General features: G+C 35.5%; 4 protein-coding genes across 6 annotated transcripts in view; 2 read left to right on the top strand and 2 right to left on the bottom strand.

Moving 5' to 3' along the window:
• The window catches only part of LOC105225928 (protein phosphatase 1 regulatory subunit 3C), a 38,111-nt gene extending 30,086 nt beyond the window's left edge, over positions 1-8,025 (top strand). For 2 of the 3 annotated variants that reach the window (XM_049457457.1, XM_049457459.1), the window contains 5 exons: positions 1,892-2,095; positions 3,062-3,236; positions 3,309-3,446; positions 3,522-3,703; positions 3,808-8,025. In XM_049457457.1, the coding sequence (XP_049313414.1) occupies positions 1,892-2,095; positions 3,062-3,236; positions 3,309-3,446; positions 3,522-3,703; positions 3,808-3,841 (733 nt within the window). In that variant the 3' untranslated portion in view covers positions 3,842-8,025. Of the gene's footprint in view, positions 1-1,891; positions 2,096-3,061; positions 3,237-3,308; positions 3,447-3,521; positions 3,748-3,807 lie in introns of all 3 variants that reach the window. The other variant, XM_049457460.1, reaches the window with a different exon arrangement.
• Positions 8,026-9,860: 1,835 nt separating this feature from the next.
• LOC105225929 (phosphate carrier protein, mitochondrial) lies at positions 9,861-12,949 on the bottom strand. Its single transcript, XM_011204613.4, has 4 exons — positions 12,796-12,949; positions 12,096-12,519; positions 11,026-11,366; positions 9,861-10,952 (listed from the first exon to the last, which is right to left on the bottom strand). Exons 2-4 carry the CDS (start codon positions 12,471-12,473, stop codon positions 10,610-10,612), a joined length of 1,062 nt encoding a protein of 353 aa, XP_011202915.1. The 5' UTR covers positions 12,474-12,519; positions 12,796-12,949; the 3' UTR covers positions 9,861-10,609.
• A 466-nt stretch (positions 12,950-13,415) lies between these two features.
• Positions 13,416-22,244, top strand: LOC105225930 (putative U5 small nuclear ribonucleoprotein 200 kDa helicase). The gene is made up of 9 exons (XM_049457448.1): positions 13,416-13,574; positions 13,722-14,179; positions 14,245-14,479; positions 14,540-16,219; positions 17,270-20,333; positions 20,401-20,575; positions 21,232-21,514; positions 21,578-21,820; positions 21,884-22,244. Exons 1-9 carry the CDS (start codon positions 13,530-13,532, stop codon positions 22,124-22,126), a joined length of 6,426 nt encoding a protein of 2,141 aa, XP_049313405.1. The 5' UTR covers positions 13,416-13,529; the 3' UTR covers positions 22,127-22,244.
• A 719-nt stretch (positions 22,245-22,963) lies between these two features.
• On the bottom strand, positions 22,964-23,861 carry LOC109579505 (uncharacterized). The gene is made up of 2 exons (XM_049457464.1): positions 23,620-23,861; positions 22,964-23,537 (listed from the first exon to the last, which is right to left on the bottom strand). Exons 1-2 carry the CDS (start codon positions 23,723-23,725, stop codon positions 23,035-23,037), a joined length of 609 nt encoding a protein of 202 aa, XP_049313421.1. The 5' UTR covers positions 23,726-23,861; the 3' UTR covers positions 22,964-23,034.
• Positions 23,862-26,488: the final 2,627 nt, after the last annotated feature.

The raw sequence follows: 26,488 nt of genomic DNA, 5'->3' as shown, positions 1-26,488 counted from the left end.
AAAACTTAAAAATATATTTAAAAAAGGCACAAAATTTTTAATTATTATACAAAAAAATTAAAAATAAAAAAATTTATTCAATTATAATTTTTATTATAAAAAAATTTTTTTAAACTTATTTATATATAAAAAAAATTCCTGCGCTGTTAAAAAAATCAAATATAAATTAAAAAAAAATTGAAAAAGTTTAAAAAATTTCTAAGCTGCCAAAACTAAACAAATAAAAATTAAAAATAAATTTAAATAAAAAAGAAAGAAAATTTTGAATTAATTATATTTTTTACTATAAAAAAAAATATAATTTTTATTATACTAAAAAAAATATTAAGATATAAAAAAAAATAAAAAATTATATAAATTTTAATTTAACCATAAAATATATTTTATATAAAAAAACTTAAAATATAAAACAATTTTATTTACCCACAATTTTAATTTTACGAAAATATTTTAAAAATAATTGAATATAATTAGTAATAATATATATAATATTTTTATATAATAATTTAAAAAAAATTTAAAAAAAAAAAATTTTTTATTTACGCAAAATTTTAATTCTACGAAAATATTTTAAAAATAATTTAATATAATTAATATATATTCTATTTTTATATAATAATTTTAAAAAAATTTAAAAATCTAAAAAATTAAAAATTTTAATATAACTATGATTTTTATATGAAAAAATTTTAAAAATAGTTTTAAATTATTAAAAAAATCACCAAAAATTTTGAGTTTTCAAAAATAATTAAAATCAGCATTATTTTGTAATTTTTCTAAATATTTCGAAGACTGCTTTTGATAAAAATGTTGATTTCTGCAAAGAAAGCACTAAAAGGCCGCTTTGACACTCACTCAAAAGCCAGCACAAGAACGTACATCCATATGTACTTTTACTTACAAAAATGCATACAATATATACATATGTATGTATATTTGTACGTATGTATGTATGTGCTTAAAAATAGCGCTTAAAATGTGCCATTCACTTTCATTTTAAGACTTTTTCTTTTCAAATTGTTGCACTTTACTTGATCACCTCAGCCATCAACAATATTTTTTCACACCTTTTAGAGTTGCTGTCTATATATACATACATACAAACGTAGTAAACAAGGCATTTTGCAACACGAGATGCCGCATGCCACATCTGTCCGATCTATATGTATGAATATATGTATGTATGAACATATGTCTGTCTGTATGTGTGTATGGACGTATGTATCTGTATCAGTATGTATGATCATATGTCTGTGGTGCCTTTATTGATTTAAATTTAGATGACTTATTCACATTGAAGACCAACGCAACTCGCTTCCTAATGGCCCAGCTGCGGCGTCGGAGCTATAAATAAGTTTGAAAACAAGCCGTATTAATTCTGAGAAAACCGACAAAAACCTTAAAAACACCTTCACCTCCTGACCTCATCACGGCACATAGGTCTCGAGACATTTTTTTATGCAAATACGAAGCTTAATTAGGAATTCTTAATTTTCTTGGCGTCAGCAACGAGTCAAGCAATGCAATATTTGGCGCAATCTTTATACATCCTTGGCAAGACATTTAAGTCACCTGTTGTTGTTGCTTGTTTTATGTCACTTGCAATCGCTTTTTAGCAACACTCGGTGGGCGTGTTGCTTGTTGATGCGTTATTAGACGAGTCATTTGGCGGTTGGCGTGATCGACGCCTGCTTCAAAGGCTAAATTTGGTAAAAATATAGCAACACGCGCCCACCAACTTGGTTGCCTCGATCATATGGTTCTTTATTTTAGACCCCACTACACATATCACAACGCACTGTTGTCTAAATTTGAAAAAATATATACTATACATTATTTTATTTCAATAATAGTTTTATTAAATTTTTTTTATCTTTTCTTCACCTTTCAGCCGTTGTACCAAGCGTGTGATCTTCGCTGACGATGAAGGTCAACCGCTAACGGAGGTGCGCGTTATGTCCGAACCCTCGAATGTGCCGCCATTGTGGAGCACGAAATTCTTGGAGCAAATTACACAGGGCCTCGTTAGTCCACACCCGGCCGATCAATGGACCGTCGACTTTAAACAACCAGCATCCGATTACTTAACATTTAGGTGAGTGCAAAGTATGCAAAACACAAATTTTTATATTTATACTCTGCACAGCGTATATTAAGGTTGCCAGGATGTTCATAATACACTCAGAGACCTTATAAACTATACTAATATAAATGATCAGCGTGACAAGCTAAGTCCATTTAGCCAAGGCGGTCTGTCCGTCCGTCTTTTAGTATATACACGAACTAGTCCCTCAGTTTTTGAGTTATTTATCGGAAATTTCGACTGTCTGGCCCGTCAGCTCCTCTGTTTATATATTTAACAAATATATGTTCTATAAATTTGCCAACTACTGGACTGTAGGTCCTAAGACCAGCTCCTCAAGCCTTGGTCAACTACCACCAACTGTACAGTCGCAAGGTTCTTTTGATCCAGCGAAGATCGAAGATCCCTCAGTTTTTGAGATTTGTGTAGGACATCTCGCACCTGCCCTTTCCTCGCCAAGAAGACGTTCTTTTGATGGAATGGCGGATAGAATAAAGTGCTTGTATGGAAAGCTTTCTCATATAATGAGGCAAAGGAACGAGTAGGAGCTCCGTTGGCTTCATATGGTTTACTACTGAACGATTGGGCCCGCAGCTGTGCAGTCGTAAGGTCCTTTTGGCCCAGGATAAATCAGAAGAAGTAGAGGGAGCTCTTCGCCCTCAACAAGGTCGGGCTTTCAATGGTAGTATGAGTTCTGACCGGACACTGTTCGATCGGAATTCCTGCAGCCTTACCGGAAGCCAGTTACATCAGCTTTTTGGAAGAAGCTGAGAATCATCTCAAACTATAATGCTGAGGGAACCGACAGAACAGACCTAACCTAATTTATTACCCCAGAAAACGGTGCAAACTTCGAAGAAACGGTTCGGATCGGTTCACTTGTTATTATATAGCCGAATTTAACTGCTTTTCTTGGTTTATTATGAATATATCTTTGGACTTATAAATTTTATTTATTTTTTTTTATCGATATTGCAGAGAAAAAATCGATCGTGACTTTGTCTCACTCGAAAATGTGATTGTCAAGGATGAAGAGTCCATTGTTGTCGGCACGGTGAAAATGAAGAACATCTCTTTCGAAAAGGAAGTCGTTGTGCGCGTCACATGGGACGACTGGAAGAATCAGCAAGACATATTCTGCACCTTCGCCAGGGTGAGTTGCAAGCAAGCTGCCAACCAAAGCATTATTGTTGCTAACCGTTACGCTGCTGTCTTTTATTTGCAGGCTTATGGACCAGCAACCTATGCGCACGTCGTCTTCGATACGTTCTCATTCAAGATCACATTGCCGCCATCCTCAAAGCGGCTGGAATTCTGCATTTGCTATCGTGCCAACAACCAAGAATACTGGGATAACAATGGGGTAGGCCACAGATATAACTTACTTTAACACTGTTATGTTAATTAATCAATTGTCTTTATCTACACCTCGCCGCAGGGTAAGAACTATACTATTACAAAGCGTTCGCCCTTCTACTACAACGCGCTCTCGCCATATGACAAGAATACGTCGCGCAATAGCTGCCGCGGCCATGTGATGTCCGCGCTCTCGGAAGCACTGAGCAATACGAAAGAGCATCAAGCACAAAACAATTGGAGTCAGGAGTCGGGCCCCTACTGGTAAATGTCATTTGTATTAGAAGCGAGCAGTCAACAAGCTGTTGGTGAGCAAACTTGAATGAAACAGTGAAGCTAAACAAGGAAAATTTCCTCAAATTCAACAGGCAACAAAAACAGAACGAGGAGAAATATTGGTGATGGTGATTATACTAAAATAAGGATGCGAGTCGTATGCTCTGCGCTAAGGAGCACTCAGCGGCTCACGTCGAGAACAGCGCAAACAACCCTGCAGTAGAGCAAAGAATCTTACATAAATGCCAATGTAGAACAACTAGTTTAGACGCAGCAACAAAAACAACAATAACAAAAACAAGCAATAACAAATGTAAACACAAAGCAAGACAAATACTTAGCAGTAGCACAAAAGCATGAGCGGCGCTGCTGAGCTGCGACGACGCCACTGGTGTATGCCAAAACAACCCAAAACAACAGTCAAAATCGAGCGTGCGGAACATGAAGTGCAGCCGAACTCATTATAAGAACTGCTAAGCAACATTTAGGCGCTACAAAAGTCAAAAACAACAACAAAAACTATATAATATACAAGTGTTAAGGCGTTCATGGTGATGTCTAAGAGCTAAAAAATCGGAAAAAATTAAAAAAAAATCCGAAAAATCGTTAAAAATCGTTAGAAATTGTTAAAAATTATATAACACATACGACAGGTTAGTGAGCGTAAAATCGGTGCAATATTCGCGCACCAATTGTGGACATTTTAAAAGCTTTAACTTCAAAACAACACAAGAAAATAAGTGATTTAGTGGCCCCTGCGTGTGATAGCTACCTGTGGGCCGCGATCATAAAGACTTGAGAGTAGAAGCAGTGATATTAAAACATTGACTAAGTATACAAAAGGAAGGAAGTAGTAAGGAATGAAGTAGTAAGGAAGAAAGTAGTAAGTGGAGCAAAGAAAAAACTAGTAAACTTAAAAACAATATTGTAACAGCAAACAATAGGAAGGCGGCACGCGCCGCCAAAGCAAAGCGCCACCATTTTGTAGCGTTTACTTTAGAAAGTGTTAGAGGAAGTGACAAACTTCAGTGGGCTGAGCTCGCGAGTCGCGCGCCTCAACTTGTTTGGTCAGCGCTTTAATGCGTGGCTTAAGTGTATTCGAGCTGGTTTCAAATTCACGGCCAGCAAGCGGCGCGCGCCTTAGTTTTTCAAGCCAGTTTAAGTAGCGCTGCATAATTTTAACTAATGTGGCAATAACTCTCTTTATTTGTATACTATTTGAGGCAGCAACAAAGTTCGCTATATGCTAAAATGAACTTTGTTGATGTCCCAAGCACAAAAGATTCCTATATAGCGTATAGAAAACGTGATGACTTGCCATTTATAGTCCAGCAGCTGCAGCGCATTGACGCACTAGCGGAACTAAGACTAGGCGCAGAGCGCAGCAAAGCGGCACAAGCAACAAAAGTAAGCACAAGCAGCGAAAGTAAGCACAAAGCGCGTAAAGTTAGCAAGCAGTGTCTTACTTTTGTTTATTTTGCCGGTTTTTAACGTTGCTGCGCGCATGCGCGGTACTTTAGAGCAGCAATAAGCGCATATGAGCGCATTCTCCAAACGTTGAGACTTCAAAACATTACTTTTTTTTATAACTTTGAAGTGTTCAAGCGCTTAAATAAGCAGGCAAAAAATAAAAATAAGAGTACAGAGTTAACAAAATAAGAGTACGGTGTTAAAAAATTAAGAGTACGGTAACATAGAAACTTTATACGAACATATACTACCCGAAACGCTAACGCAAACTCAATATTTACCAGCAGAGCTGCAAAAATAACTACAAACATTTTCAGCGCACCGCAAAAAACAGCGCGTTTTCAGAGCTGCGTTATGAGTTTGAGTTGTTTGAGTGAGCTTAGGGGCCACAGTAGCGTTTAGCGTTAGTTTAGGTTAAAGCAACTACTTGAAACTATGCGCACAAGCGCTAAAGAAATCAAATTACAAGCGTTTATTTGCAAAATCTGAAACTAGTAACATATGCTATAACAATAACAACAATATGAAAACTGAAAACTACAAACAACAAAGCATAAAGATAAAAACAAAAATTTATAACTACAAATACCCAAAACTATAACTAAAACTGTAACTAAAACTATAACTAAACTATAAAATACGCCTACATATAGCCATAAAAAATATATATATTATAGTAAGTTTAGTTGTAAGTTGAAGAACAAACACTTGTTGTTGTAGTAATGTAGTCTAGCTGTAAGCGGCAAATATTGTGTTATGTGCGCGCGGAGTTTGTGTGATTTTTGCACGGCGTTTGGCTTTTATTATATAAACAAGCATGTATACTATTTTATTTTGTGGGTTTTTAACGCATAAATTCTTAACGAGACTTGTGCTGACGATTTTTTTATAAATGGTTTTATATATTTACTTACTTTTTACAAGTCTGTGCGCGGCTGCCACAATTCCTTGCAACATGCGCAGTGTGTTTTTAGTGGCGTTTATTAAATGAAGCCGGAAATAACTGTAATTGTTAGTGTATATTTTTTTGATAAACCGAAGTTTTTATAGAAAACATGTTTTTTAATTTCTTTAAATGTTTAAACATTGTTTTACTAATATATTAATTTATTTTTTTTTTATTTTATTATTTTTTTAAATTTTTTTTAAGTTTTTCCACTTTGATTCGAATTTTTTTTAACTTTTTTTAAATTTATTTTTAATTTTAAATTTTGTTTAATTTTTTTAAGAAAAAAAACGTTAAAAATAAATTAAAAAAAAAAATAAAAAAAAAAAAGAAATTAAAAAAAATTAAAGTAAAAAAACGAAAAAAGTTAAAAAAAAATAACTGATATTAACAAAATTTTTTTTTTTTTAAACAAATTATTTTTTAATTTTAAATGCTTTTTAAATTGATTTGATTTTTTTTTTATTTATTTAATTTTTTTTTAAGAAAAAACCGTTAAAAACAAATTCCAAAAAAATTAAAAAAAAAAGAATCAAAAATAAAAAATGCGAAAAAAGTTAAAAAAATAACTGTAAATATTATAATTTTTTTTGATAAACAAAACTTTTTATAGCAAACAATGTTTTTTTAATTCTTTAATTTTTTTAATTTTTTTTGCAATTCTCTTAACGGCATTTTAAATTAAAAACTAAAAAAAATTTGAAAAATGTAAAAAACTGTAATTATTATTGGCGCTTATTAAATGAAGCCATAACTATATTTATTGTTATTTTTTCGATAAACACAAAAATTATTTTTTTTTTATTTTTTTAAATTTTTTTGCAATTTTTTAAACATGGTTTTCCATAAAGATTTTTTAAAATTTTCACAAACAAAAAAAAAGCTCAGAGTTAAAAAAGTTAAAAAAAAGCTTTGAAAAATATAAAAACATGCGCACGGTTTTCATAGTAGCGCTTATTAAATGAATTTTATTTATTATTATTTTTTCGATAAACATAAAATTTGTTTTACATATTTTTATGTTTTTTTTTATTTTTTTGAAAATTTTTTTAAGCGGAGTTTCTTACAAAAAAGATTGAAAAAATTAAAACATAAAAATTAAATTCAAAAAAAGTGAAAAACACTTCAAATTAAAAAAAATATATATTAAATAAAATTCAAACAAAATTGAAAAAAATTAAAAAAAAAACTTTTTAATGAAAAAAACCTTCTACTCGTGTTGCAAACGAATTTGTGGGCGCGCGTGACAGACAGACTTACTTTTTTATGTCAAAAATAATATCTATATATAACTGTTTATTTGTGATTATTTTTATATACTCGACTTAAAGACATTGCTGCAACGTCTGCAGGCCGTGTCTCAATGGGACTTTTTTAATGTGTGTAATGTTTTTTATTTGACAATAATTTATATTTTTACCCACAACAACAACCAATAATGTACTATATATTATGAGATAATTCTTTTTAATTTTTTTAAAACATTTTTAATTTCGTAACGACATTTTTTTTTATATTCTATGCATATGATTTTGTATGTTTTATGTTTTTGTAAGCGATAAATAATTTTTTAAACCGTTTTTTGTAAGAAAAATAATAAATAAGAAAAGCAAAAAAATAAAAAAATTTGTAAATATTAATTTTAGTAACTAGTTTTATATACAAATACATAGCTAGTTATATATACATACATAAATATGTGTATATTTAAATATATATATGTGTGTATTAAATATACATACATATATGTAAATTGTTACGATTTTAAGCGTGTGTAAGTAATTTCGAATATGTTGCCATACAAAAAGGGAAATTATTTCACTTTTGTTACAATTTTACAATTTCAAAATGCAAAAAATAAGCCAGTAAAAAATATATAGGCAGCAAAATGCAAAAGCAAGAAAAAAATAAAAAATTAAATGAAAAAAAATAAATTAAAAAAAATTAAAAGAAATATAAAAAATAAATTTTTTTATTTTTTATTTTTTTAATAAAAAAAATTATAAATAAAATTAAAAAAATGCAAATAAAACGTTGAACAAAATTTTATAGCAAACACAGCCTAGCATTATTAAATTTACTATTTTGTAAGCTGGTTATTAATTTCTTTTTTTATATATTTTTTTAAATATAAATTTATTTAAATATATATATTTTCTTTTACCATGTAAATAATAATGTTAGCACGGCTTACATTTTTACTTATTCGCTCGTTTGTATCCGAAACTGTAAGACTGAAATGGTTGTTAAGAAAGTTGCACAACAAATTTAGCTTAACAAAATCAAATTGTTTGTTTTTTTTTTTTAATAATTTCTACGCAATTTACTTTAATTGGCAGCTAACTGAAGACTTGCACTGAAAGCCGAAAAGTACATACATACATACATATATGCAAATGTAAATCTGTCTGTCCGTCTGTTAGTTTTAGAGATATCGACCTGAAATTGTGCACACGCTCTTTTCTCGTTAAGAAGCTGCACATTTGTCGGAACCGTCCATATCGGACCACTATAGCGTATAGCTGCCATACAAACTGAACGCTGAAAATTTTGTTCTTGTATGGAAAAGTTTTTTATTTGACGTGATATATTTATGAAATTTTGTATAGATGATTATTCGAAGCTTACATACAATATGTGAAGAAATTGTTCAGATCGAAACACTATAGCATATAGCTGTCATACAAACTGAGCGCTGAAAATTTTGTTCTTGTATGAAAAAGTTTTTTATTTGTTGGTATATTAACACGAAATTTGGCGCAGCTTATTATTCAAAGCTTACATACAATATACGAAGAAATTATTCAGATCAAACGACTATAGCTTATAGCTGCCATACAAACTGAAGGCTGAAAATCGTATCCTTGCATGAAAAACTCTTTTAATTTGCTGAAATAAGCGTTTCTTCTTATGCATATAAAATTTAAAATCTAAAATCTATGTATATATCGACACAAAGCAAACTTTTTTAAACATCAACATACATACAAACATTTGTATATCGTATGTGCTGTATGTACTTTTATGTAGTGTTTACAGCGCAGTTGGCCTTCAAAAATAATTATGCTCTAAAAATAACACAAAATATGCTGAACTGACACATTATTAGATTTTTAGTTGAATACTCTTTTGCATATTTTCCACCTCTCTTTGTTAGATCATTAGCAAGATTTGTAGTTTTGTCGAAACATGGACAGCCTCTAAACCATTTCAACACACGTTTTTAAGGTTTCTATACACCAATTTGCTTTGCTTTACGGTTCCTTTAACTAATTTAGTTATTTTTAAGCACATGTATATATGTAAACAAAAATATTATATAATATCATATGTTATAAAATCAAGCTATTAACTTTAAATGAGCCATATGTGTAATTGTTAAACGCGTTTTGTAGATATTTAGTTTTTAAAGTAGTATAAGAACAACAAATGTAGATTTTGAATTAAGGCAAACATATACAAATAGCTATATACATATACCTAAATATACTTGTATATACCTACATATATACCACAAAGTTCTAAATAAAATATATTTTTTGAAATATACATTTTTTAGTTTTTGTAATGCTGACAGAGCTTTTCCGGTTAAAAGACCGAGTCATTTCCGGTGACGTAGATTTTTTACGGATTCTTTCTATTTTTAGCCAAGTTCCCTCGCACTTACACACTTAACTATTGTTATATAAAACAAAACATAACATTTTGTTTGGAGAAAAGAAACACAGCTTTTTAGTTTTGAATATTTCACTATATTTTTTCGGACAACGTTAGCAACGCTGTTTAGCGGGGATTACAAAACACATGGTTAAAACGATACATATTTTACACTTTTCACTTAATGCTGCTAAGCTAGTGTCACAATAATCGTTAGTAAATTGAACATAACATTTTTCACTTAGCATAAGTTTTTTTTCGCTGCGCGCACGCAATTAGAATTTTAGCTTAAATACATTAGACAAGAGTAAATACAAGTTAGGTGTTTGAAAATATGAAACAAGTAGTTAAAAAGTAGTACAGAATGTTTTTTGCAGTTAATTAAATGTTTTTAAATAGAAATGCAAAGTTTCTAGCGGCTTATTTACCTTAGCCACTGGAATGCCAGAATTATGTTGCTATAAATGCTTTAAAATTTAAACTATAGTAAGTTAGCGTATTTGCTATTCCATTGCGTTTAAACACTTTTCACCTTAAACACTAAGTTTTTAGCAGTTGTATGCATTTTAGTCGCGTATCGTCTTGTTTCTTTCGTTTCCCCTTATAAATGCGCCGATACGTATGTCCGTGCCAATGTGTATGTATATTCACTGTATTCACTCGTACTGTTGTGGTAAACTAGCTATACTTTTTTTGCAACTTAACTACTGTAACTGTGACGACTTAATGCCGTGTCTCACTTTAATATCGCTGGCTGAACTTATTTAATTTAGATACGTATTGTAGTTTACTGATGAGTTCGGTTTAAAACTAAAATTGATTTAAGCTTCGACCTTAGCCTTGAGCGAAGCTGGCATCTCTGGTGGTGGTGGACGTGGCAGAGCCAAGGCAACCTTGACACCGTCGTAGATGAACCATTGCAGGGCAGTGAGTGTACCGATCATAATGATACGTGGCGTCAGACCGTTCCACATACCCATGAAGCCGAGCGATTTAGCCACTTGGATGGCAGTGGAGCCCTTGGCTTGATTCAATTTTGAAACGACCACATCAGCGGGATGCGATACAATGGCGCAGAAGACACCAGCAATGTAACCAGCAGCGAATGTCACCACCAATTGTTCACCCTTGGAGCATTCGACACGTGGCTTGGGTACAACGTGTCTAATTTGGAAGGAAAAATAAACGAATTTAGCATAACTACTAATAAAGGTAGTATGAAAGTTACGTTACTTACTTGTACAACAATTCCACGGTACGTTCGAAGCAAGCGAACTTCATCATGGTGTATGGAATTTGACGCATCCACAATGGTACCAGACCCTTGTAGAAGGCACCGACACCCTCATCCTTGATCATCTTAGGCAAAGCCTCACGCAGATTGTTGGCAAAGCCAGGTGTGGTCTGGATCTTGACCTTGGCAGCTTCCATAGGAGCCAAAGCAATATCAGCGAAGAATTCAGCCGATGCAGAGGCAGCCAAATACAACCAAGTACGGTACAAGTATGAATTCTCTTCACCCAAGATGTTGGAGTAGTACACTTTGAAGACTTCATATAAACCGAACTTGCACAGACCCTACACGTTGTATGAGTAAACAAGCATAAAGAATATATAAATAAAAATAAGCACAAATATTCTATTGACCTAAAAATTTCAAGCAAATATATGGTTCTAACGGTATTTCGCACTAATTTTTAACGTTATGCAATGTTATGTGATGTATTTTTTAAATTTAATTTATTGGTTATTTACTAAAACTTTGGAACTACTTTTATCTACGTACAACTTTGAGTAGCCGCTTTAATTACCATAACATAAATCTTATCACATGATGACAAATACTAAATAAATGACGTCGAGTGGGAATGCTGATATGAGTTTACACTCAAACTTTGGTTAAGTACACAAAAACCAAAGACAGAAAGGAAATCAGACGTAATAAGCAAACTAATTAATCATACAATTTTTGTCATGTGGCATTAATATATAGGATATTGAATAAAAATATACCGATCGGTTTTAATGTGTAGCAATGAAATCAAATCAAAAATTTTACCATTAAAAATCAATAAGCCGATAACGAAAGGGGATTGTGTAACCTCGATACAATATTGAGTATTTTCTCATTTCTTATTATTTGACGTCCTCCACAAATGTACATCGATTGGTTTCTTCACTAAACTCGCTTGACTTCACTAATTTTCGGAATTCCTATGTCCCGTTTCATGAAGATCTTTTAACTCATTTATTTGCGCACACATATTTCGCGTGCGTATACAATTTTCACTTCGCCCACTCACTCACCTGTGCTGAGTAGCCGAAGAATGTTGGTGCCCAGCCCTTAACCAGACCTCGTGCGCCTTCCTCAGCAATGGTAACCTTGAAGCCGTTGATCAAATTCTTGTACTTTTTGGGGTCAACTTGCAGACGGCATTTGACCAAATCCAACGGTACGACGAAGGTGTGCGTAGTACCGCAGGACAGAATGCCGCCGACACCGCATAGCGCAAAGTATTTGTTGCTGCCGAATTCGCACGAATCACCGCTAGCTGCGGCAGCTGCCTGAATCTGGCGTCCGGGCACTGGGCCAGTCGCCGACTTACCGGTGGCGTCGCATTGGACTTTAGTAAATGGAGTGCGCAATGGCGAGTTTTTGGCAGCTTCAAACAGTGATGAGAACATTTTGGAATATGTTACTTTTCGCTGTTTCGGTTAATCCTTTTGCAAACTGAAAAATAGTTAAAAAGAAATGATTATATAGAATAAACTCAGAGCAAGGTCAGTTGTAAAAATCTAAAATCATCCCTCTTATTGAGGTTACATAACGTTGTAGTTGGTGACGTATATACCAAAATTTTAAGAAAAGTTTATGCTTTTAATGCAGCAAATTTTTAGTTTATAATTTTTGTTTATTACAACAAACTAATATTTCTTCTAATCATGTGCAAATATTATACCAAATAAATATTTAATTATGCAATTTAGTTGAAAAATTAGCACTTACACAGACAGCACCTATGACGGGCACGAGAAAGACACTTGGAAGAAAATTTCTGCTCCCCACCTGACAGATTGTTGCCAACGAATTACTCGTTACTATTAAACAGCGTTGCTTTTGTCGGCACAACTCGTTATCCAACAGCTGAATTACTGTTTTGAGAACAGAAGAAAACTTAACATAATTCAAATATTTCTAATAAAAACAGTATAATTTTCATTGCATATTTCCTACAAAAACAGTAGAATTTCTACCGACATCTCATAGGTGTATGTACATATATGTATAGTTGAACTTCCCTAACTGGTCACCATAATCCACATAAGAGCTCCAGGTTAGAGATACTTCGGGTTATGGTTGCATGAAATTTTCCGTCTATTATCAATGCAAGAGTTCAAGTTATGGAGAACTTCGCGTTATAGAATTTAAAATTATTGTAGTTCAACTGTATTTAAAAGAATAGCTTTTAACACTACCTATAGGCACATTTTGGTTTAAGATATATAAAATGTGATATATCAATATCTGTACCCAAAATTCCGAACCGATGATATGTCTCAAATACAACTCTGTAGCCTCTTTACTAAACACATTTTTTTAAATATTACGAATGACAGTAAAGGCCGCAGTAAAGAAAATTTTGACAGCAGCCGGAGAAAATATTGCAATTTCTAAAAGCTGTGAAAATAACAATTAATAAAAAATACTTAATAAATTAGATAAGGGGAACAAATATCACCATGGCGGATGCTGCAGCTCGTCAACTTCAATATGAATACAAAGCGGTAAGTACTTACATTTGTAAAAAATGTGTATAAGAAAGCTGCAATCTGCTCAGCGTCCAATGTGAACAACGAAAGTAAACGTTTAAAATTGCATGCTACAAATGCTTGCACATATAGTTGCTCTATACAGTTTTTATTTATTGCTAGAATTCCAATCTTGTGCTGCAAGCTGATGTGCGACTTATTGAACGGCCACGTCGCGATGAGGCTACCGGAGAAGTTGTATCGCTGGTCGGTAAGTTGGAAGGCACACGCATGGGCGATCGCTATCAACGCACAAAGCCCGAAAAAATGGAAGAACGCAAAGCCAAACGTCAGAAGCGAGATGAAGCGCAATATGATTTCGAACGCATGAAAGGTGCTACATTGCTGTCCGAAGGTATAGATGAAATGGTCGGAATTGTGTACCGACCCAAAACACAGGAAACACGCCAGACATATGAGGTGTTATTAAGTTTCATACAAGAAGCGCTGGGCGATCAGCCGCGTGATATTTTGTGTGGTGCGGCAGATGAAATTTTGGCAGTATTAAAAAATGATAAGCTAAAAGACCGTGAACGCAAGCGTGAAATCGATAGCTTGTTAGGTTCAGTAACCGATGAACGGTAAGTTAACATATTTAAAAAAAAAAAAAATTATTAAAAAAATTATAATCATTATTTTCGATTAGTTTCGCTTTGTTAGTCAATCTGGGTAAAAAAATCACAGACTTTGGTTCGGACGCCGTGAACGCTCTAAATATCGCTGGCAACGAAGAACAAATTGATGAGACTTATGGCATAAATGTGCAATTTGAGGAATCCGAAGAAGAAAGTGATAACGATATGCATGGTGAAATACGTGACGAAGATGGACAAGAAGAGGGCGAGGAAGCACGCATCGACCATACACTCCACGCAGAAAATGTAAATATTTACAAAGCAAAGTTTTCAATTAGAGTTTATGATTATTTTTTTATATTTCAGCTACTCACAGAGGAGGCTGCGAATGTGAAGAAAGAACGTGGTTTGCATCCACTTGACATTGATGCATACTGGCTACAGCGTTGTCTAAGTAAATACTACAAGGACGCCATGGTATCACAAAGCAAAGCGGCCGATGTGTTAAAAATTCTTAAAGATGCTGCTGACGAAAGAGACTGCGAAAATCAACTCGTACTCTTATTAGGCTATGACTGTTTCGACTTCATAAAACAACTGAAAAACAATCGCCAAATGATCTTATATTGCACAATGTTGGCCTCGGCGCAAACAGACAGCGAACGTCAGCGTATACGTGAAAAGATGCGCAATGACAATCATTTAGCAAAGATACTACGTCAATTGGATACCGGCAAGTCAGAGGAAGATGACTATGGCAATTCATCGCGTGCAAATAAACGCGGCAAAGAGGAGAATGATGACTCTGGTCAAGGCACGGCTGGTCAGGTGGCAGGTGTGCGACAAGTGCTCGAGTTGGATGAGTTATCATTTACACAAGGCTCTCACTTCATGGCAAATAAGAGATGTCAACTTCCGGACGGTTCGTTTCGCAAGCAACGCAAAGGTTACGAAGAGGTGCATGTGCCCGCTTTAAAGCAGGTACCTTTCGAAGACAAGGAAGAGCTACAGCCCATTGACAAACTACCAAAGTACGTGCAGCCGGTCTTTGAAGGCTTTAAAACACTCAATCGCATACAAAGCCGTCTGTGGAAGGCCGCACTTGACAGCGATGAGAATATGTTGCTGTGTGCGCCCACCGGTGCCGGTAAAACGAACGTTGCTTTGCTGACGATGATGCGCGAAATCGGCAAACACATCAATGATGATGGCACAATCAATGTGGATGAATTTAAGATCATCTATGTGGCACCCATGAAGTCATTGGTACAGGAAATGGTGGGCAACTTCGGCCGTCGCTTGGCTTGTTACAATTTGACCGTATCCGAGTTAACTGGTGATCATCAATTGACGCGCGAACAAATCGCTGCCACTCAAGTAATCGTGTGCACACCAGAGAAATGGGATATTATCACACGCAAGGGTGGCGAAAAGACATTTACCAGCCTAGTGCGTCTAGTTATCATCGATGAAATTCACTTGCTGCATGATGAGCGCGGTCCAGTGCTGGAAGCACTTGTGGCACGTACCATACGCAACATTGAGACCACACAGGAGGATGTGCGTTTGGTCGGTTTGTCCGCCACACTGCCTAACTATCAGGATGTGGCGACCTTCCTGCGCGTTAAACCCGATAAGGGTTTGTTCTATTTCGACAATAGCTTCCGGCCAGTGGCGTTGGAGCAGCAATATATCGGTGTTACAGAAAAGAAAGCTTTGAAACGCTTCCAAGTCATGAATGAGATCGTTTACGAGAAGACAATGGAGCACGCAGGACGCAATCAAGTGCTTGTCTTTGTGCACTCACGCAAAGAGACCGGTAAGACAGCGCGCGCCGTGCGTGACATGTGTCTGGAGAAGGACACACTCGGCAGCTTTCTGCGTGAGGGCTCGGCCAGCATGGAAGTGTTGCGCACTGAAGCGGAGCAGGTGAAGAACACAGAATTGAAAGAGTTGCTGCCCTATGGATTCGCTATACATCACGCCGGCATGACGCGTGTTGATCGTACATTGGTGGAGGATCTATTCGCCGATCGTCATATACAGGTATGATTTTCAAAGCGATTTTCAATCTTTTTTTATTTATTTTTTCGAATTTTGTTTATTATTATTTTTTAAATATTTTGTTTAAATTTATTTAATTTTTTTCACTTTTTTAATTTTTTAATTGTTTTGTTTTTTTAATACTTTTTAAATAATTTTTTACATATTTAAAAATTTTTTTTTTTTTTAATTTTTTAAATATTTTTTTTTTAATTTTTTTGTACTTAATTAATGTTTTTTTTTATTAATTTTTTTCTTTTAAATTTTTTTAATTTCTATTTTTATTTATTTATATTTTTTTATTTTTTTTTTATTTTTTTTTTTTTATTTTATTTTTTTTTTTTATTTTATTTTTTTTTATTTTATTTTTTTTATTTTATTTTTTTTATTTTTTTTTATATATTTTTAATATTTTTTTCTCTTAATTTTACATTGTTTAATTTTTAATTTTCTTTTTATTATTTTATGTTTTTCCTTTTTTTCTTTCGTTATTTATTTATTTTTTAAATTTTGTTTTTATTTTTTTAATTTTTATATTTTTTTTTATTTATTTTTTTAATTTTATTTTTTTTTATTTTTTTTAAATTTTTTTTTAATTAAAAAAATTTTTTTTTAATTTTTTTTAAATTATTTTTATTTATTTTTTTATTAATTTTTTTTTTTTTTTATTTTTTAATAATTTTTTTTTAATTTTTTTTTAATTTTATTTTTACTTTTTTTAATTTTATTTTTATTTTTTTTTTTTTGTTTTTTTATATTTTTTTATTTTTTTTTATTTATTTTTATTTTTTTTTTAATTTTTTTTTTTTTTATTTTTTATTTTTTTTTTTTTTAATTTTTTTTAATTACATTTTTTTTAATTGTTTTTTTATTTATTTATTATTTTTTTTTTTAATTAATTTTTATTTTTTTTTTGATTTATTTTTAATTTTTTTTTTTTAATTTTTTTTTATTTATATATTTATTTTTTTTTCTAATTAATTAATGTTTGTTTTTAAGTACTTTTTTTAATATATCTCTTTTTTCTCCTTCTCTCTTTGCACCGTTCCATAGGTTTTGGTGTCCACAGCCACTCTCGCCTGGGGTGTTAATTTACCGGCACACACCGTTATCATCAAAGGCACACAGGTATACAATCCGGAAAAGGGTCGTTGGGTAGAGTTGAGCGCACTGGACGTACTCCAGATGTTGGGTCGTGCCGGTCGCCCGCAATACGATACCAAAGGCGAGGGCATACTCATCACGAATCACAGCGAATTGCAATTCTACCTTTCGCTGCTGAATCAGCAACTGCCCATCGAATCACAATTCATTTCCAAAATGCCAGACATGCTGAATGCTGAAATCGTGCTGGGCACAGTGCAAAATTTGAAAGACGCCGTGCATTGGCTGGGCTATACCTATCTCTATATACGCATGCTGCGTAATCCCACGCTGTATGGCATCTCTCACGACGCAATACGTGATGATTCGCTGTTGGAGCAGCATCGCGCGGATCTCATACACACTGCCGCCTTGCATTTAGATCGCAGCGGTCTCGTCAAGTACGATCGCAAGAGCGGCCAATTCCAAGTGACCGAGTTGGGTCGCATAGCTTCGCATTACTACTGCACGCACGAGACTATGATGACATACAATCAATTGCTGAAGCAAACGCTCAGTGAGATCGAACTTTTCCGCGTGTTCTCACTCTCTTCAGAGTTCAAACACATTGCTGTGCGTGAAGAGGAGAAGCTGGAATTGCAAAAGCTTATGGAACGTGTACCCATACCGATAAAAGAGTCTATGGAGGAGCATAGCGCCAAAGTGAATGTGTTGTTGCAAGCATACATATCGCAATTAAAACTGGAAGGATTCGCATTAATGTCCGATATGGTATTCATAACGCAGTCCGCATCGCGTTTAATGCGCGCCATCTTCGAAATTGTGCTCTATCGTGGCTGGGCGCAGTTGGCCGACAAGACGTTGACACTCTGTAAGATGATTGATCGCCGTATGTGGCAGTCTATGACACCACTGCGTCAGTTCAAGAAGATGCCCGATGAAATTGCTAAGAAATTGGAGAAGAAGAACTTCCCATGGGAACGCTTGTACGATCTGGAGCCCAATGAGATTGGCGAGTTGATACGCGTGCCAAAGTTGGGCAAGACCATACATAAATTTGTCCACCAATTTCCAAAGTTGGAGCTATCCACGCATATACAGCCTATAACACGTGCCACGCTACGCGTAGAGCTCACGATCACACCCGATTTCCAATGGGATGAGAAGGTGCATGGTTTATCCGAAGGCTTTTGGATACTTATTGAGGATGTTGACTCCGAGGTAATTTTGCATCATGAATTCTTTCTACTGAAGGAGAAATATGCTTTAGATGAGCATCAAATCAAGTTCTTTGTGCCAGTCTTCGAACCGCTGCCACCGCAATATTTCTTGCGTATAGTCTCAGATCGTTGGATCGGTTCGGAAACACAATTGCCGGTCTCTTTCAGACATTTAATATTGCCCGAGAAAAATATGCCACCAACAGAGCTGCTCGATTTGCAACCGTTGCCCATCTCCGCGCTACGCAAACCGAAATTTGAGGAATTTTATGCCGAACGTTTCCCACAATTCAATCCCATACAAACGCAGGTTTTCAATGCCGTCTATAATAGTGACGACAATGTCTTTGTAGGCGCACCCACTGGGTCCGGCAAAATGACCATAGCCGAATTCGCCATCATGCGTTTGTTTTCACAGCAAGCCGAAGGTCGTTGCGTCTACTTGGTTTCGAAGGAAGCTCTGGCCGATCTTGTATTTGCCGATTGGCATGCGAAGTTCGGCGGTCTCTCACTCAAGGTAGTCAAGTTAACCGGTGAAACTGGTACTGATTTAAAACTGCTGGCCAAAGGTCAGATTATTGTTACCACCGCCGACAAGTGGGATGTGTTGTCGCGTCGTTGGAAGCAGCGTAAAAATGTGCAGGCCGTCAACCTCTTCATAGTCGATGAATTGCAATTGGTTGGTGGCGAAGACGGTCCCGTTTTGGAAGTCGTTTGTTCGCGCATGCGCTACATTTCGTCTCAAATTGAAAAACAGATTCGCATCGTCGCGCTCTCCTCCTCGTTAGCCGATGCGCGTGATGTCGCACAATGGCTCGGCTGCAATGCCAACGCCACATTTAATTTCCACCCGAGTGTGCGTCCCATTCCATTAGAGTTGCACATTCAAGGTTACAGCATCACACACAACGCAACGCGCATTGCCTCCATGTCGAAGCCCGTATACAACGCGATCATCAAATACAGTCCACACAAGCCGGTTATCGTTTTTGTTTCATCGCGCAAGCAAGCGCGTCTCACGGCCATTGATATACTTACGTACAGCGCTTCGGATATGCAACCGAATCGTTTCTTCCATGCTGAAGAAGAGGACATCAAACCGTTCCTCGATCGTATGTCCGATAAGACGTTGAAGGAGACACTATCACAGGGCGTGGCGTACATTCATGAGGGTCTTACGGCCTCCGATCATCGCCTAGTCGAGCAGCTCTTCGACTCCGGCGCTGTGCAGGTGGCAGTTGTGGCACGCGATCTCTGTTGGGGCATGAGCATTTCGGCGCATTTGGTTATAATTATGGACACACAATTCTACAATGGCAAGAATCATTCCTATGAAGACTACCCCATAACTGATGTGCTGCAAATGATTGGACGTGCTAATCGTCCCATTGAAGACGCGGACGCTAAATGTGTACTGATGTGTCAATCGTCCAAGAAGGATTTCTTCAAGAAATTCATCAATGAACCGTTGCCGATCGAGAGTCACTTGGACCACCGTCTACACGATCACTTCAATGTGGAGGTGGTCACGAAAACCATCGAGAACAAACAGGATGCGGTCGATTATCTCACTTGGACATTCTTATACAGGCGTCTCACACAAAATCCCAACTATTACAACTTACAGGGTGTTACACACCGTCATCTCTCCGATCACTTGTCCGAGTTGGTCGAAAATACACTCTCCGACTTGGAACAATCCAAGTGTATTAGCATTGAGGATGATATGGACACGTTGCCGTTGAATTTGGGCATGATCGCCGCTTATTATTACATTAACTACACAACAATTGGTAAGCCTGTGGTTTATTTTTCAAAAGATTTTGATTTTTTACTATTTTCTTCTTTTTTCTATTATAGAACTCTTCAGTTTATCATTGAATAGCAAAACTAAAGTTAGAGGTTTGCTCGAGATCATCTCATCGGCAGCAGAGTATGAGGACATTGTGGTGCGCCATCACGAAGAAAACATTCTGCGCACACTCTCTCAACGTTTGCCAAACAAATTGACTGGTCCAAATGATTCTGCGCCAAAGTAAGTACCTCCAGTTCAGTAGTGGTCTCCCTACTGATACCTGGGCAAAGCAAGGGGAGTCTTGTCGTCCGATAACTCTAATTTCCCCAGTAGTGAAGGCACTTGAACTCTTTTTACACTCAATATTCACTCACCACCTGAGTCTAGAAGTTCGTGAACATGGCTTCCGGGATGTCGAAGCCACGAGAAACGAGAATGACGCTTGCACAGCTTCGTTCTGGATACTGTAGCCTGTTAAACTCCTTTTTATCCAGAATAGACCCTGAAATATCAAACATATGTCCTGTGTGCATTGAGTCTTCCCTAACCAACTCTTTGCATGCCCTGCTAAGCCCACACATCTGTCACCCTTCTCCCTTTGGTCCAACCCCGTCGAAACAGAACGTCTCCTGGGCCTATTGTGGGATGCCGTCGATGATAACTAATCTAATCCTTACCACCCTAACGGGGAATAGGTACCCGTTACAACAAAAACAACAATTATGTTTTTCTACCCCTTCTTTGAACTACACTATTGCCTTTCCCCGTCGAAACAGTACATTTCATGGGCCTACCTTTAGGTGACTTCGTTGACAACCAAACTGAATCTTGCCACTCGCGGAGACTAAATAACCGCTAGAACAAAGTAGCTAATGAACTCTTCTTTTCTTATACAGATTCAATGATCCGCATATTAAAACCAATTTGTTGTTGCAAGCGCATTTATCGCGCCTACAGTTAGGCCCCGAACTACAGGGTGACACAGAACTCATTTTGAGCAAAGCTATACGCCTCATACAGGCCTGTGTGGATGTGCTCAGTTCAAATGGCTGGCTCTCGCCGGCCGTGGCTGCCATGGAGTTGGCGCAAATGGTTACACAAGCCATGTGGAGCAAGGACTCGTATTTGAAACAGTTGCCGCACTTCACGGCCGACATCATCAAGCGTTGCACAGAAAAGGTACAGTTGCCGAAAAAATTCGAAATTTCACCTAAATAATTTATTCTATCCATTATTTTCCAGAAAATCGAAACTGTTTTTGATATTATGGAGTTGGAGGATGATGACCGCACACGACTGCTGCAATTGACTGACGCACAAATGGCCGACGTGGCGCGTTTCTGTAACCGTTACCCGAACATCGAAATGAACTTCGAAGTGGTGGATAAGGATCGCATCAATTCCGGCTCCACGGTGAATGTGATTGTGGAACTGGAGCGTGAAGACGAAGTTACTGGGCCAGTTATTGCACCATTCTTCCCACAGGCATGTCAAGAATTGTGTTTTTCTTTTCAATTTCATTGATTTCTTAACTTGTTTTTCTTACAGAAACGCGAGGAAGGCTGGTGGGTGGTCATTGGTGATCCAAAAACCAACTCTTTGCTGTCCATTAAACGTCTGACGCTGCAGCAGAAGGCAAAAATAAAGTTAGATTTTGTGGCGCCCAGCCCCGGCCGACACGAGTACACGCTGTACTATATGAGCGACTCATATTTGGGCTGCGATCAGGAGTACAAGTTCTCCATTGAGGTTGGCGATTTCCAGTCGGAAAGTGAAAGCGAATCGGAATAAACGATTAATAATCGGTCTGCAATTAGTCTTAGTTCAATGTTTTTTCGTAGTTTTCTGCATAAATTTGCATTTTTAAGTGTGCGCGTGTGGGTAATAAAGAAAGACAAACAAAAACAAACCAATTTCTTCAGTATTTATATTTTTTATTTGTAAGCACAGCGCTGTGGCTACGTAATTTGAAATTCCTGTTTTTTGATAAGTGACGACAGCGTAAATATGTATATCGAAGTAATAGAAAGAAAAATATGAAAAAAGCTATAATACCCTTCACAAACAGTTAAGATTTCATACAAAAACTTGTTTTTGAACGCTAAGTTTGTATGGCAGCTATATGCTATAGTGGTCCGATCTGAATAATTTTTTGGGAGATTGTAGATTTGCCTTAGACAATATTTCGAGCCAAATTTCGTGAAGATAGCTCGTCAAATTAAAAACTTTTTCATACAAGGATTGAATTTTGGAGGATCAGTTTGTATGGCAGCTATATGCTATAGTAGTCCGATCTAAATAGTTTTTGGGGAGATTGTAGAGTTGCTTTAAACGATAACTCGAGCCAAATATCGTGAAGATATCTCCTTAAAATAAAAACTTTTTCATACAAAGATTGGATTTCGATTGTACAGTTTGCATGGCAGCTATATGTTATAGTGGTCCGATATCGGCGATTCCGACAAATGATTAGCGTATTGAGTAGAAAATGGCGTGTGCAAATTTTCAGATCGGTATCTCAAAAACTAAGGGACTGGTTCGCCTATATACGGACGGACGGACATGGCAAAATCAAATCAGTTTGTCTTCTTATTCATTTATACATATGTATATATTTTTTCTTCGCAGAATTATTAACACAATTGCACAAATTATTATTAATATCGAGTATTATTTGCAGTTTTCTAAAATTTAGCGCTCTAACGTTGACTGACGGACACCGATGAGCCACGACTGTTAGCATTATTGCCGTTGGGGCCATTAGCAAAGCTATTTGTGCTAGCAAAGTTGATCACCTGTCCATTGGGCAGCCTATAAACTTGGCTCATTGAAGCGCCGGCAGAGTTTTGCGGTCCAAAAGGACCAACCTGCGAAGCTTGTGTCAATGTGCCCGCTGAGGAGGCACCGAACCCGCCGTTAGGACCGAAAGTGTTGAAGGCTTGCGAACCAGCATTGGCATCCGCTGAGTTAGCGCCAAACGGTCCAAAATTAAAACTATTGGAATCAGCTGCAGCCGTCGCCTGTGATTGTCCCGATTGTGGCACGCGCTTAACACGCACATGTTCCAGCAATGATGCGCTGTTCAAGGGCATAGCGAAGGGTATGCTGCGCACACGTCGCACTTGTGGTCGCAAATTCGTCTTTGGCTTGATATAGAGCGAAGACTCTACTAAGACTTCGTCGACAGCAGCGCCATTGATCGCTATGGCACAGAAGGTAGAAAAAAAATTGAATTAATATTGACATTTTGAAGCTGGCTGCTTGCGCTATTGCTTGCTACTCACGTAATGGCGCACTGGGTGTATTATCCTCGCTGACAACATTTAAAGTAGCCGCAGTGACGTATGCTGCGCAGAGTATCAAGACAGCCGAAAAAGTTAGGAAACGCATAGCTTACTATTATATATATATATGTTTTTGGTTTGAATTACACACTCCGTTTACTAAAGCCTCGCGCACACTGCGTCTCGCAAATCGATCTTCACTAAACGCTGCTCAAACGCAGACTATTGCCTGAGTCATTGATTGAGCCGAAGATAACTCTCGGCTTTATTATGGCATTTGCCGCTAAAGGTAAGCATTGAGCAGCTAAGCAAAGGTAGAAATGAGCGCTACAGTGGGCTAGAAAGCGTTTGATGCCAAAAGGTATCAGACACGGTAAATTATAGTGGAATTAACCATTGTGTTTTTGAAATTCATAGAGTTAAGCCTAAAAATATGCCTTAATTAATTAAAAATAACGCATTTCTGAAAAAAAGAAGCAAGGTTAATATTCGTAGCCTCGATGCGAAAATACCCTTCACAGGTGCATATTTTATAGCATAAAGGGTATAAGAATTTCTTTATCGTAATTTTGAGCTTTCAGTTTGTATGGCAGCTATATGCTATAGTGGTCCGATTTGAAAAAATTCTTCAGATATTATAGCGTTGCCTTGACAAAGAGTCCATTCCAAATTTCGTGAACATATCTCGTCAAATAAAAAAGTTTTCCATACAAAAACTTAATTTTGAACGTGTAGTTTGTATGGCAGCTATAAGCTATAGTGGTCCGATCGCAAAAATTTCTACAGATATTATAGGATTGTATTGAAAAAGAGTCCATGCCAAATTTTGTGATGATATCTCGTCAAATAAAAAAGTTTTCCATACAAGAACTTAATTTTGAACGTGCAGTTTGTATGGCAGCTATAAGCTATAGTGGTCCGATAACGGTGGTTTCGATCAATAAGTAGCTTCTTGGGTAGAAAAGGTAGTGTGCAAAATTCCAGTTCGATATCTCAAACTAATCAATCACTTCCCTTATCCAAGTTACGCTTAATGTACAATTATACGCGTGCTTACGACATAGATACATATGTTTATAAATCAATGGTCTGCGTGAACAATTTATTATTTAACTATCAACTCTTCCGACAGCTGGGGGAATACCAAAATGCAAACTCGAGCAAATAAGCAGGCAACAGCCGAAATATAACATCGATCATTAGTAGCCCAAACCAGAAAGCCACATAGATAAAATTATAAGTATGTATGTGTGTACATTTTTATATGTAAAGAGCGACTTGGCGTTCAGCAAACAAGTTTTCGTAAGTCATTTAGGGGGGAAACTAGTTTCTGGGTTTCCTTTGAAGACAGCGCTAAATGATCCAATGAAGCAGCATCTTAATTACATATATATACACACACAAACAACCAATTCTCGACGATTAAGTAAACATATGACTGAGAGAGAGAGAGAGCGCAAAATGTGAGAGCCAAAAGTGTAGAGGCATAGACTGAAAGGTAAGAGCACAAGCAAAGAGAACGGAAACAGAAACAGGAAAATATAAAACAAAATTAAGCCGTTAGATTCAAAATAGTTAAAAATGCTGCAAATTTAAGAAAAATCGTTAAATTGGGTACATAAATGCAAAAGATTCCACACAAGAACTGGATTTTGATCGTTCTGTGTGTATGGCAGCTATATGCTATAGTAGTCCGATCTGAACAATTTCTTCAGATATTGTAGAATTACCTTGGAAAATAATCTATGCCAAATTTTGTATAAATAACTTGTCAAATAAAAAAGTTTTTTATAGAAGAACTTAATTTCGACCATTCAGTTTGTATGGCAGCTATATGCTATAATGATCCGATATCGACGATTTCGACAAATAAGTAACAACTTGGATAGGAAATGCCGTGTACAAATTTACAGATCGATATCTCAAAAACTGTGGGACTAATTCGCATATAGTATAATACATATACTCAGTTCTGAGTATTAAAATAAAATATACTTATTTTCATACACCCTGTTTGATATTCATGTTTAGCTTTATTTGGACTTAATTCAAAAATGTATTTATTGTAATAAGAGCAAAACAGTGGGACTTCGCTGAATGTACATACATATATAAACATCTATATACATACATACATATAACAAAGCTACAGAAATTCAAATTTTGTTTGGTTGTTGTCGATATTTCACACAGTTTTGTTGTTTTAATTGATATAACATTTATATGTATGTATGAGAGAGTGTGTCCATACACATATGTATCGACGTAAACGTATTAATTGATTGGCTGAACAAAGTGCAATGTGAAATTATCATATTACATATTTACTAGAGTACCAAGAGCACACAAAATTTACATAAATTTGCACGGAAAATCTGTAACAATTGGTACTGCTAATACTAATGCTAATGTATATGTATTGTGTATGAATGTATATTTATATGAGCAAGAACTATGTAAAATACTCTTTATATAAATTAACCTGCTTCAATGTATTGATCTATGTATTGTGTATATGTGTTGATGTATTGTATGTAAATTTGTTAGCTGTTAATTCATTATTAATATTATTTATTAACACAAAATTCATTTCTTGGCTGAGATCGCTTAAATAAGACTACAAACATATGTTGAAGTTGGTTGTTTTATGTTATTTTCACTTTTAAGCAGGGTTGCAACCAATGAATTAAAAAATAGTTGTAAGGGCATTTGAATTTACTTTTTTTTATTTTGTAATCACAAATATCTTAATTAAAAATAATTTTTAATCACAAAAATATTAATTAAAAATTATTAATATTTTTACATAATTATTTTTATTAAGATTTTTGAGATTAAAAATTAAAATTAATTAAATAACTATTATTAA

The sequence above is a fragment of the Bactrocera dorsalis genome, chromosome 5, assembly GCF_023373825.1.
Source record: "Bactrocera dorsalis isolate Fly_Bdor chromosome 5, ASM2337382v1, whole genome shotgun sequence".
In the NCBI taxonomy this organism is placed as follows: domain Eukaryota; kingdom Metazoa; phylum Arthropoda; class Insecta; order Diptera; family Tephritidae; genus Bactrocera; species Bactrocera dorsalis.
Note: the sequence above shows the minus strand (reverse complement) of the source record. Positions and strands in the feature narration are given on the sequence as shown.

Coding starts and splice junctions, on each gene's coding strand:
- LOC105225930 (XM_049457448.1), top strand. CDS start 13,530: ATGGCGGATGCTGCAGCTCGTCAACTTCAATATGAATACAAAGCG. Junction 13,575..13,721: donor TTCAATATGAATACAAAGCG/GTAAGTACTTAC, acceptor ATTTATTGCTAG/AATTCCAATCTTGTGCTGCA. Junction 14,480..14,539: donor ATACACTCCACGCAGAAAAT/GTAAATATTTAC, acceptor TTTATATTTCAG/CTACTCACAGAGGAGGCTGC.
- LOC105225929 (XM_011204613.4), bottom strand. CDS start 12,473: ATGTTCTCATCACTGTTTGAAGCTGCCAAAAACTCGCCATTGCGCACT. Junction 11,367..12,095: donor TCTTCGGCTACTCAGCACAG/GTGAGTGAGTGG, acceptor TACAACGTGTAG/GGTCTGTGCAAGTTCGGTTT. Junction 10,953..11,025: donor ACCGTGGAATTGTTGTACAA/GTAAGTAACGTA, acceptor CTTCCAAATTAG/ACACGTTGTACCCAAGCCAC.
- LOC109579505 (XM_049457464.1), bottom strand. CDS start 23,725: ATGCGTTTCCTAACTTTTTCGGCTGTCTTGATACTCTGCGCAGCATAC. Junction 23,538..23,619: donor TACACCCAGTGCGCCATTAC/GTGAGTAGCAAG, acceptor TCTGTGCCATAG/CGATCAATGGCGCTGCTGTC.